Genomic DNA, 13,379 nt, shown 5'->3' with positions numbered 1-13,379 from the left:
GTTAGTCACTGGCCTGGTGATACGCCACTGCCTAGGCCACATTGCTTAATATCAATCATTAGAGTGCTTAGATGCTAATTTATTAGGGGAGCCTAAGGAGGGAATGAAGATTCTGAAAACTGACTCATTTTGGCATCTGATATCCCTCTTTTGATGTGTGTTAACTCTTGATTTATGTTAACTGTGTTTTTTTGTTTGGTTTTAGGAAGAAGAACCAAAGCCCATAGAACTGCCTGTCAAAGAGGAAGCACCCCCTGAAAAAACTGTTGATGTGTAATTATCTCTTTTTTATAATCTGAATACAGAGCAGAAAGTTCTGTTTTTATTGGGTGTAAAATTTCACTCTCTTTACCTTTTAAAGATTGTCATTGACTTTTTTCACTTCTGATTAGGTCAGACATTTTCAGAAGGGACTACTTCAAGTCCATGGTCCCAGGGAAGGAAGCAGTTTGTTTTCAAGTTATATAATACGTAATTAGAACCAGATGACTTCAAGCACAGACATAATTTAGTTCTCCTAGCCTTTGTTCTTTTGTAGGATCACCATAATAGCTTATACTGTTAGAATCTGTATGATTCTTTATATGTTGTAAAATTCTGTGAACTCTTACACTTTGCAGAGTTTTACACTTTTACAGAAAAATGTAAAACTGTTTATAAGGAATTTAATAAGGGAGGAGGGTGTTGGGTAGAAGTTATGTCTCTCAAGTAATGCTGTATTCTCTCTTGCTTTTTGATTTACAGTGGAGGAGGGGAGGACAAAGTACTAGAGAAAGTGGATCTCGATTTGTTTAAACTAGCCCACAAGGTTGATCATCTTTTATTTGGGTTTCTTTCCACAAATGTCTGGGCATTTTGTACTACAGCACATTAAGAACAGTTGAGTCCCTCTTAACATTTTTGTTCCTTATAGCTATATTAAATGCATTTAATTATACAAGGCAATGTATGTACAAGTAAAAATTCAAGCAATACACAGAGGGTTATATAAATGGAAAATTGAATATTGTGTCCATCTCATCACACTTTCCAAAGGTTTTTAGTTTGTGTGTATGTACCTATGTATGTGTATGCGCCTAAGTATATGTATGCATAAACAAATATATACACATGCTATGCACAGTTTTTGCATTTTTTTTGTTCACATTTGGATATCTTTATATTAATTTATTTATGGTAATGTTATATGGTAGACATGGTTCTAAGTGTTTTACATGTATTCTCATTCAGTCCTCACATCAACTTATTGAGTAGGGTTAATTGTCCTATTAAGTGGCAGTCTTTTTTTTTTTTTTAAGTTCATTAGGGAAATTACAAGTATATACAGAGGTTATGAAAATAGTTTGGTAGACTCTCATATACCCATCACCCAAATATAGTGGTTATTAATGTTAGAACCTTATTCTTTTTTGTAGACAGTAGTATTTCACTCTATTTAGGAATCATAATTTATTTCACCTGTGACTTGTTTGATAGACAGATTATTCATAAAGCAGAAAAAAGGCAGTGCTATCTGTCCTTATTCAACTATTTTTTATATGTATGTATGTCCATCAGATAAATTTCTAGGAAGAGATTTTCTGTATCATAGAGAATGTGCATTTAACATTGTGGTAGATTTTGTCAGCTATTTCTTCATAAAGCCATTAGCTGTCTTCTTATCACAGGTTCTTGTTCTTATTGGTTTTTGTTAAAATATTTTTTTATTGCTGAAATTGAACACTGAGCCTCAAATATACTAAGCATTGCACTCTACCAATGAGCCACACATAGGTTTATAATTCAATATAGTGACTTGAGAAAATGAATTAATGGGATAGCTTTAAAATAGATGTTTGGGGACTCCTAGGACAAGAAGGAAGACCAAATGAATACAATAATTGGCTTGCTTGGATTAAAAATATAATGAGGTTGGAAAATTTGTAGAAATTCATTATCCTTAACATATGTAAAATGTGTTAATTCTTGTATTCAGGGGCTTTAATTCTATTGATGAATTTTGAAACAAGGAAATTGAAAGTGTGTGTGGGGTGGTGGTAATTTTTGTTTTTTTAGAGGATAGTTATGTAGTTATGGTTAGATTAATTATGTACAGAAAGGGGAATTAGGGTCCCTGTAGTTTTTTAAAAAATATTTTTTAGTTATACATGGACACAATATCTTTATTTTGTTTATTTTTATGTGGTGCTGAGGATTGAACCCAGTGCCTCACATGTGTGAGGCAAGCACTCTGCCACTGAGCCACAACCCCAGCCCCCATGTAGTTTTTGGAGTGCTTTGTATGTGTCTGTGGATAGGAGAAAAATTTGTCAATGACAAATGAAAATTTCCTGTGAATCCCAGAATGTGATATATATTTATTACTTAAGTTTAATTTTGTGCTTAAGAGAATTGGAGTAGAGCAGAAACCTGGATAACCTTTTTGCCTTGAGGTCTACTGCAGAGATTGTGTTTCCAGATGAGAATGGTGGAGGAAGTCATTAGCCTGGGATTGATGGAGAGGAGTGTTCCCTAATGACATTGGACTTCAAGTAAAACATTAATCTTCTGTGGCCTTTTTTGCCTGAACATCAGAAAGTCCTGGGGAAGGAGGTCAGGAGATGGGAATTATGTCGAAACTTCCTTAAAAAAAAAAAATAAGGATATTCAGATCTAAATTGTCCCTCAGGTATTCAAAAGGAAATTCCCTTGCTTCATCTTTGATCTGAGGTTCTTCATAAATATACTTTTGTTTGTGGTTTTATTTATTTTTATTTATTGTTTTAGCCAAAGCAGTTAAATATTGTAGGATTTAGTTGTGGTCAGCAGGGGGCACCCATTGCTTGTCTGTAGTCTTGAGACCTCCAACAAAAGGATGGAGGAGAAAGTAAGTTAGTTCCTGTTCCAGAATTACTTCCTCTGAAAATGTCATTAAACCATTACTACCTTTCAGGGCATCAAATGGGAAAAGTGTCCGGGATATTGGAACAAAAGCTGCCCATATCTCTAAATGAGGGACCTTAATGAGACTGGTTATGACCCACAGTTTTATGGGAGTTGTTTGGTGGAGGGTTAATGTCCTTCCATTTATCCTGGGTACTTCCGAACTTTGTCTCCCGCCCCAATGGTCCCCCTCTTTTGTTTTCTCTTAAACCTTTTGACCAGTAACTTACATGTTTTCCTAATTCAAACCTCACTTAGTCTTTTTTCTTCTCGCTCCCTTTGGCATTTTTATTTGTTCCAGTTTGAGTTGTTTTAGCTGCAGCTATATTTCCCATGGGAGAAATAAAGATTTCTAAAAGAAGGAAATAGGAGTTTGTAGAGCACTCATTTAATTATTGTTATGATGAAAATTGAAACCTGATATTTAAATGAAGGTTAGAGGGATAGTAATTAGTCTAAAAGTAAATTTAAAGTGCCTAAAAACAAATGAAATAGTTTCTGGTGTTCTTTGTTTCCCATAATATCTAACCAGACTTTTTTCTTGATTATTTTCTTATCCCTTAGTTAAAGTAGCTTAATATTATTTGAACTTTTTCTTTATAGTAGATGACAGTTCAAGGAATCAGAGTTTTAATGGACTTCATATTTCTTTGGATTAAGGGGTAGCAGAGAGATATGGGCAGAGGACATGACTCAGGTGAATTCTTATATGTTTCGAAGGTCTTGGTTTAGAATATCAATTTTCTGATTTTTAAAAAAAATCTTCCTTTTCCAGGGCAGCAGAGAAGAAGGTGGTAAAAATTACTTCTGAAATGCCACAGACTGAGGTAAATATTTTGTTCCATGGTAGAACCATTTACATTTCTGTTTCTTACCCTTTATTCTGTCTATATAATTATTAAAAAAATATATTCATAGGCACAAAATCAGTATTGACAGATTTTGATGTTGATTTTTCTACCAACTACTCTTAGAAAAATATTTGGATTGTCATAGTGGGTAGTCACCTTTGAAGCTACGTTACATATAATTCTCTGGCTTAATGGTGACTCTCTAAGGTGTTTACAAACCTTGGATTAGTTTGGGAGGATTATACCTTGAAAAAGTAACAATGGTAAGTATCCCTCCTGAATTGCTACTTGCCAATAGGTGAGATTAAATTTTCTTTGGATTTTTTCCAAGGTTTCTGAAACCAGGTTCCCATTGAAATTTTGTGTTCAGTTTTATACCTTTAAAGTAGAGAATTACTAAACTCTTTTAGGATGCTATGAGACAATGCTGTGCCTCATTTCTAACTAAAATATTACCACTAGTATTGGAACCAATCTATTCCTTTGATCCTTTTTCAAAGGTCAACCAAATATAGCTTTTGTGTTCTTGGTGTCATGCAAAATGTGGGTTTTATTTTATTTTATTCCTCCCTTTTGTTTTCAAAGACATGAATATAATAATAGTCTTTTTGTGTTTCCTTTCTGGAACTTACATTAAGTCCTAGGATGGTACAACCTGAAGTCCTCTAGAATGTGTGTGTGTGTGTATGTAATAAGGATTGAACCCAAGGGCCTTCTGCATGCTAAACAAGCACTCTAATACTGAGCTACATCTCCAGCCCTTTTTATTTTTTGAGACAAGATTTTGTTGAGTTGATCAAGCAGGCCTCAAACTTGGAAGTTTCGTGCCTTAGCCTCTCTAGAAGCTGGTTGTGAGCCACTGTCTCTAACTAACATTTTTTTAACTAGAAATTTATTTTTTCTCTTCTCTTTCATCTATTGTCACTTAGAGAATGCAGAAGAGGGCTGAACGATTCAATGTACCTGTGAGCTTGGAGAGTAAGAAAGCTGCCCGGGCAGCTAGGTGAGTGTCTCCATCCTTTTGAACCTGAAAATGAATGTCAGGGTGAATGTGTGGGGATGTGCCTTAGGTTTTAGACATAATTATTGATTTTAAGTAGAATAGTGACCCTGTTGAAAGGAAATGGAGTATATAATTTGGCCCTATTCAGAATATCTCTGCTGATTTGGATGTAGTAGTCTATAGATCATGCTTTATTAGTGAATAGAGTTTTTAAAAATAGGTAAAAGGAATGTGCTACTTCTAGTTTTGATAAGGCTTCCTTGTAGCTTACTCTTTAGACTTTTGGTGAGAGAGGGAACCTCTTTCATGGGGTTGTTAGAATTAGCTAATGATTGCAAAGTTTGAGATCACAAGCAAGAAGTGTCAGTCATGTGTACGATTGGTGCAGAGACCAGGAGTGTGAACAGCTTCCTAAAATTTAGTTTGTTTTTCTTCCTACAGGTTTGGAATTTCTTCAGTTCCAACAAAAGGTAAGGATATAGAGGTTATTCTGAGAAAGTTTTATTTATTTTGTTTCTTTTCTGTCATAACATTTTTTTCTCCAAATTAAGCTAAACTTGTTAGCTCTAGAAACCCTTATGAGGTTATAGCATTTGCTTCTTTGCTTTAGGTAAAATTATACTTAATCAATTCCTGAGCAATTAAGAGAAGTTCTGAAATTATAAGAAAATAGGAGGAGGTACCAACATTCATTTCCTTTCCTTAGACATCTTCAGTGGCTTTGGAGGCTGAGGCAGGAGGATTTCAAGTTCAAAGCCAGCTTCAGCAACTTAGCAAGTCTCTAAGCAACTTAGCAAGACCCTATCTCTAATAAAATATATATAAAAAAGGCAGGGGGCTGGTGATGTGGCTTAGTGGTTAAGTGTCCCTGGGTTCATTCCCTTGCACCAAAGAAACAAACAAACAAAAAGTTTCTACTACTTTGCTTACTTATTCTAGTGCCTTATAGCATAAAAAATTATATTGTGTATCTATTAGTGTTGTGGGTTAGTATAAGTGGTAAAAGGGAATATCTTTTACCTTAAGCATTCTACTTCTAGAAATTTAAGGAAATAATCTTGGATATGCATAAAGATTTAGCCATGAGGACTATCAACAAAATTATTATAGCGATAAATAACTGGAAACAACTAAATATACAGTAGAGAATTGTATAAATAAACGTGTGCCACAGTATAGTAGAATACACTATATTAAAGGTGATTAAGCTGGGCATGCTGGTGACGCATGGCCTATAATCCCTGCAATTTGGGAGGCTAAGGCAAGAGGATCAAAAGTTTAAGGCTAGCCTCAGTAACTTAGTTAGACTCTCTTAAAATAAAAAGGGCTGGGAATGTTGCTCAGTGATGGAGAGCCCTTAGTTAATCTCCAGTGTCACTCCCAACACAAAAAGATATTTTAAAAAATGTTCGATGTTAAGTGAAAAAGACAAGTTAAAAATTATAATTATGTTCTTATTTTAGTCATAAAAACTTGCCTGTATGGATAGGAAAAAAATATTAGAAGGACGTATACTAAATTGTTAGCATTTGGTGGAATTTTGAATGACTTGACTTGTCTTGTGTTTTTACATTTTTTATTTACATATATATGGCCATATATCCATAGTATATATATACTCCTCCCCTGAGTACTGGAGGTCGAACCCAGGGGCACTTTACCACAGAGTTACATCCTCAACCCTTTTTATTTTTTATTTTGAGACAGGATATTACTAAATTGCCCAGGTTGGCCTCAAACTTGCAATTTTCCTGCCTCAGGAAGCTGCTGGGATTACATGCATGTGCCACTGTGCCTGACTTCTCTTGTCTTTTTAAAATCTATACAATGATTAAAAAAAACACAAAAAATATAGTCCCTTAATTGAAAATGTAGTCTCGTAACCCTATTCCTGATTACCTTTTAATAATTTTAAGTGGGTTGATAAAACATCCTTCTTGAAGTAATTTGCTGTGCTTTTAAAAAGATCAAATTCTGGCCACAACCTCTTAAGTATTTTAGAAACAACTTATTTTTTGGCTCTTAGTTATATTGAGAGAGAGAGTTGGTAAAGATGCATCAGAAACAACTAAAGACGATTTTTGGAGAACAATAAAAGCTAAAGTAAATCATATAAAAAGGAAACCTGTTCAATAAAATAATGTATACATAACATTTGCAGTGTTTTTATATAATCCTGACATGTAGAACTATAGAATAACTTTTTAAAAAAGAGTAGAATTTTGGAACATTTAAGAGGAAGGTTTTTTTTTTTTTTTTTTTTTTTTTTTTTTTTTTAATGAGAACATAGAATACGTATCAGTTCCTAGCCCATGGGTTGTGTTAAAGTTGAATTCAACTGGGCATGATGGTGCATGCCTATAACTAGGTACTCAAGAGGCTGAAGCAGGAGGACCACAGGTTGGAGATTATCCTGGGCTATTTAGCAAGATTAAATCTGAATATTAAAGTTTGATCAGATATAGAGTGCTTGCCTAGCACATGCAAGGCCCTGGGTTCAATTCCCAGTACTGCAAAAATGAAAAACTTGAATCTATTCCTGAATGTTCACAATGGAAAGTTAGGGAATTCCTTGCAAGATTGAGATTGCTTAAAATAAAATTCCAAAAAGATTGAAATAAATAATTAGTAACTAGGTTAGAGTTGGATCATCAGGCCAGTTTATTGCTTGCTTCTTGGTGATAATTTCAAGACAGAATATTAGCTTTAAGCAGCCATAATTTCAGGTCACGGTAGTAGTTCTGCTAATTTGTCCAGCTATAATCTCTTTTAAATAGTTTTACTGAGATATAATCTGTATACCATACAACTCATCCGTTTAAGTATATAATTCTTTGTGTTTTTAATTTATTCGGAGGGTTATGCAACCATCATCAATCTAATTTTAGAATATAATACCCCAACACCTGTTAGCATCTATCCCCCTATTCCTTCTTCTACCCCAGTCCTAGGCAACCACTGTTTTATTTCTGTATGTATAAACTTTGTATCATTGAAGTCATACATTATGTGATCTTTTATAAATGGTTTCTTTCACTTATGTTTTCGAGATTGATATATAGTATGTATCACTGTTCCAATCATTTTCATTGCTTATAATATTCCATGGTATGGATATGTGACATTTTATTTACCCAGTTGTCAGTTGATGGATGTTTGGGTTGTTTTCTCATTTTATCTAATATGAATAATGCTTCTGTGGACATTTTCATTTCTCTTGGGCATATATCATGGAGTAGAGTTGCTAGATGATATGGTAACAATATGCTTAAATTTTTGCAAAATTACCAAACTGTTTTCAAAAATAGTTATACCACCAGCAGAGAATGCAGATATGTCACTGGATGCATTTTCTGCTGCCTTTCTCATCATAGGATAAAGGACATTTGTTCTCTGTGCTGTTTTTATGCATTCTAATTTTAATTTGAAGACTGTTATCTTCCTTTCTGACTTTGAAAAATATTAAATAAAACTTTTTTATTTGCTTCATTAGGTCTGTCATCTGACACCAAGCCTATGGTATGAAATCTTTTTTTATCCCTTGAAGAGCCAGATCTTAACTCTATACAGTTAGTTTTAAAGTTAGAGACCCCTCCTCTCCCCAGATCAGAGGGAACTCATGAGTTTGGTAACTATTTTCAGTATGATGTTGTGTGTTATGAATAATAAAAGAAAATTCTTTGCTGGGCATGGTGGCATATACTTGGAATCCTGACTACTGGGGCAGGAGGATTCCAAGTTTAAGGCCAGCCTGGGCAGCTTAGCAAGACTCTTGTCTCAAGGGGCGGGGGAAATACACACACACACACATACACACACACATACACACATGCACACACACTGCTTGAAGTATGGAAAGTTGACACATTGATGTTACTGTAGACATCTTCCTTCCTAGTATTCTTCTTTTTGAAAAGATGAATAGATTTTGTTAGCTGGAGACATTCCCTTTGTTTTATGGTATTGGAATTTTAGGCTTTGTCCCGTGGCTTTAGATAACGTTTGATTCTTAATTACCACAAGAGGATCTATGGAAGCAATTTATGAGGTCTGTTTGTAGAATTTTTTTCCTAGATATTACCTATTAAATATAAAGTCAAGAGAGTAAAGAATGTTAGAATAAGAATGGCTTAGGCCATTATAACTAGTCTATGTTTAGAAAGTGGAAACATACTGTGGTAAAATATGTTCAGCTTTAAGAAATCTTGCCCTTGGGGTTACAGTTCAGTATTGTAAGGAATCTGAAATGTTTTATTATTGTGGTTGTTAATAAAAATGTCCTAAACAGCCTTATGATTACAACTCTCATATGCCAAGGCTTCCAAGAAAAGTGAGGGAAGAGAGTTCAGTTGGGTGGTAGAGGTACACTTGTCTTTTGAAGATGGGAACATTGCAGTTGTCAGATTGTTTTTGGTTTGAAGATAAAAAACTATTTGCAGAGACTATGAAGGAATGAATAATTTTGGATTGTGAATGATGGACTTTTTTTTGGAGGTAAAGATTTGTATATATGTTTGCTTTTTCAAGTAGTGTTTGGTCTACTTTGGCCATAAACTTTTCTTAGACTCTTGCCATCTTTGATGAATGAAGAAGGCAGGACTAAATCATTGACTGCATTCCAGAAGAGGCCTTTTAATAATCAGTAGGATGGATGGGTGATGCTTAGTTTCCATGTTTGGCACATGGGGTGTCTTTGATGTTATAGGCTTATTTGAACTCTTAATTTTGGACCATAGTTTCTACCTTCTCTATTTTCTATTTTGATTTTTTAAAATATCCCTGTGTTTTTATAGGTTAACCTGGATAAGCTAAAGGAAAGAGCACAAAGATTTGGTTTGAATGTCTCTTCAATCTCTAGAAAGGTAATGTAGATTGGATAAGAGTGCTGTTTTGCAATATGAGAACATCTTGGGAAGCTTACATAAATTGGAAATGACACTATTGAATGTAGTTGGTTATATTTCATCCAGTCCTTTGAATATCGCCCGTCACTGACTTGGTACATTATAGGAGCTATTTCACAAGCTAAATTTTTTGTTCTACAGATTGTTTTCATAGCTTTCACCCATGCTTTTAAAGTATGGTCTATATTTTTCTTGGTCAAGATGTTGAATACAGTAATGTTAAAACCTGTTACATCTGTTTTAACTTCTGATATAGGCATAATGGAAATTAAATAATTAGGAGAAAACAGTTTTGTCTTTTAGGTTGAAGGTACCAGAAACAAAATTTAAAGGTCTCAAATCCCCAAAAATTATCATTAAAAAACAATTCATTATTTCTGACTTTAGTATAGAAGCATTTAACTCTAGAAAGCTGTTTCCTCTTTGAGGAAAAAAAAAAAAAAACAAAAAAAAAAGAACAAAAAAACTAAGCACTGAAAGCAATCACTTGTCACTATGGACCTTGTACATAGCTGTGCTCCATCTTTCTTTCCTTTAGGTTTTTTTTCACTGCTGCAGATTGAACCCAGGGTCTCACATACTTTAGGCAAGCACTCTGTCACTGAGCTATATCCCTGAACCTAGGTTACATTTGTAATGTTTTACTAGGCGTATAACATCAGGTCCATGTGCCTAGTATGATGCTGAGGTGTTCCAATAAAAATACTTGCCAGTTATGTGAAATAAGAAAGAAAAAAAGGAGTTGGGAGACAGGCAGATTATTTGATTCTTAAACTACCTGCAGCTTAATTGGGAAGACTTAATATAAAACCAAAAGTTGTTTATGTTGTGGAGAGGCATCTCTTGGATCTGTGGTTCTGATTCTCTTGTAGCTCCTTTTCTCGTTTTGTTTTTTGGTACTGACGATTAATCCCAGGACACTGTATCACAAGCTATATCCTCAGCCTTATTTATTTATTGGTACCAGAGATTGAACCCAGGGGTGCTTACCCACTGAGCCACATTGCTAGCACTTTCTAAACTCTTTTTTGGGGGATACTGGGGATTGAACTCGGGGGCACTCGATCATTGACCACTTCCCCAGCCCTATTTTGTATTTCTATTTAGAGACAGGGTCTCACGGAGTTGCTTAGTGCCTCGCTTTTGCTGTGGCTGCCTTTGAACTCTTTTTTTTTTTTTTTTTTTTTTTTAAAGAGAGAGTGAGAGAGGAGAGAGAGAGAGAGAGAGAGAGAGAGAGAGAGAGAGAGAGAGAATTTTTAATATCTATTTTTTAGTTCTCGGCGGACACAACATCTTTGTTGGTATGTGGTGCTGAGGATCGAACCCGGGCCGCACACATGCCAGGCGAGCGCGCTACCGCTTGAGCCACATCCCCAGCCCCTGCCTTTGAACTCTTGATCCTCCTGCCTCAGCCTCCTGAGCCATGAGGATTACAGGCATGTGCCACCATGTCCGGCTTCCTAGCTCTTTCTATATTTTACTTTGAGACAGGGTCTTGCTGAGTTGCTTAGGAGGGCCTCGCTGAGTTGCTTAGGCTGCCTTGAACTTGTAATACTCCTGCCTCAGCCTCCTGACCACTAGGATTACAGGTATGCACTACTACACTTGGCTTAGCTCCTTCTTTTGAATATGAGGATTAGGTGTTTAAAAATCTCAGCAGTAATTTCACCCCAACTTCTAGGAGAACTGTGTGTATTTGTATCTTCAGAATTTAAAAAACTGAACATCATATGTCATACTACTTGGGTCATATGATCACATTCATAAGAAAAATCCCACCATACTATATTGTCTACCTGAGGTTTCTTTTTTTTTTTTCTTTTAAATATTTTTCTCTAGTTGTACATGGAAACAATGACTTTATTTTTTATTTATTTATTTTTATGTGGTGCTGAGGATCAAACCCAGTGCCTCACACATGCTAGGCAAATGCTCTACCACTGAGCTACAACCCTAGTCCCCACCTGAGTTGTTCTTATGTGATGTGTTTCATTATAAGGATATTAGCCCTTCTCTTCCTTCTTCCCTTCCCTAGAATCTTTCTTCATATTTGACCTATTCATTTTTAGTCCACAGGAGGCTGAATAAAATGTAAATGTTTATACACATATATTTGCACACACATATATGTATATGTGTGTGTATACACATATATATACATATATGTATATATTACTTTTGTGACCTTGAGAAAATGACTAAACTTTTTGATTTTCATTGGTAAAGTTTGGAGTAATCTCCAGTATCCTAGTTGAGGAAATAAATAATTGTGTATTTAATTATTAATTGTAACCTACTAACAGTTTGACCCTCAATAAATATTAGTTTTCTTTTTCTCTTAGCCTTTTTTTTGAGGGGGTGGGTACTGAGGATTGAACCCATGGGTGCTTTATCACTGAGCTATATCCACAGCCCTTTTAATTTTTTATTATGAGACAGGATAAGTGCTCAGTTGCAGAGGGTGGCCTCAAACTTGTCATCCTCCTGCCCCCAATTCTTTTTTTCTTAGTTCTGTTGGTAAACTGGCTTTATTTATTTAATAAAAATCAGTTTGTGGCCGGGATTGTGGCTCAGTGGTAGAGTGCTTGCCTAGCATCCTTGAGGCACTGGGTTTGATCCTCAGCACCACATAAAAATAAATAAAATAAAGGTATTGTGTCCATCTACAACTAAAAAGAAAAAAAAATTTTAAAAATCAGTTAATTTTTTTGCCATGCTAGATCAAACATACTGGCTCCAGAGCAGTATACACACACACACACACACACACACACACACACACATACATATACTAGGTAAATGTTCTGTCACTGAGTTATACCCCCATCCCTATAGCCCAGAATTTTTTTAAAATATTTTTTTAGTTGTAGATGGGCACAATACCTTTATTTTTTGTTGATTTATTCTTATGTGGTGCTGAGGATCAAACCCAGGGCCTCATACATGCGAGGTAAGCACTCTACCACTGAACTACAACCCCCAGCCCCCAGAATTTTTTTTTTAAGAGAGAGAGAGAATTTTTTTTTTTAATATTTATTTTTTAGTTTTCGGTGGACACAACATCTTTTTTTTTTTTTTTTTTTTTTTATGTGGTGGTGAGGATCGAACCCAGCGCCCCGTGCATGCCAGGCTTGAGCCACATTCCCAGCCCCCATAATTTTTTTAATACTTGTAGAAAATATAAACAGTTTCAGAGTAAATCTAGAAGGAAAAAAGTTGGAAGAAAGGAAGTAAAAATAGGAAAAGGAAAGTTTTTTTTTTTCTAAGTAACTTTTTTTTTAAAGAGTGAGTGAGAGAGAGGAGAGAGAGAGAGAGAGAGAGCGAGAGAATTTTTAATATTTATTTTTTTAGTTCTCGGCGGACACAACATCTTTGTTTGTATGTGGTGCTGAGGATCGAACCTGGGCCACACGCAAGCCAGGAGAGCGCGCTACCGCTTGAGCCACATCCCCAGCCCCTCTAAGTAACTTTTTAATTTTTTATTTGTTCTAATTAGTTACACATGACAGTAGAATGCACTATGATCCAAGTAACTTTTTCTGAAATTGCAACTGGCTGAATTCTCTAGTGAGAATTGCCTGGTTCTAAGACTTGAGCTTAACTTGTCTATCACTGGAAAGGAGTTACTACCTTGTATTTATTTGGTTAGCCAAAATTCTTGACATGAATATTCATTTTATGTTTATGGAACAGCTATAT

General features: G+C 35.2%; 1 protein-coding gene across 5 annotated transcripts in view; it reads left to right on the top strand.

The window, feature by feature from the left end:
- Positions 1-13,379, top strand: part of SARNP (SAP domain containing ribonucleoprotein) — a 55,469-nt gene that overhangs the window by 14,207 nt on the left and 27,883 nt on the right. For 4 of the 5 annotated variants that reach the window (XR_014024017.1, XM_081309449.1, XM_081309451.1 and 1 more), the window contains 6 exons: positions 206-273; positions 3,698-3,749; positions 4,703-4,776; positions 5,218-5,246; positions 8,270-8,295; positions 9,570-9,638. Coding sequence is in view for 4 of the 5 variants with exons in the window: in XM_081309449.1 (XP_081165575.1) it covers positions 206-273; positions 3,698-3,749; positions 4,703-4,776; positions 5,218-5,246; positions 8,270-8,295; positions 9,570-9,638 (318 nt within the window). In the remaining variant the exon portion in view is untranslated. The remainder of the gene's footprint in view (positions 1-205; positions 274-3,697; positions 3,750-4,702; positions 4,777-5,217; positions 5,247-8,269; positions 8,296-9,569; positions 9,639-13,379) is intronic. The other variant, XM_081309450.1, reaches the window with a different exon arrangement.

Source organism: Spermophilus citellus, assembly GCF_964194105.1.
Source record: "Spermophilus citellus genome assembly, chromosome: 10".
NCBI lineage: Eukaryota > Metazoa > Chordata > Mammalia > Rodentia > Sciuridae > Spermophilus > Spermophilus citellus.
The sequence above is the reverse complement of the archived record's forward strand: the minus strand, read 5'-3'. Positions and strand labels throughout refer to the sequence as shown.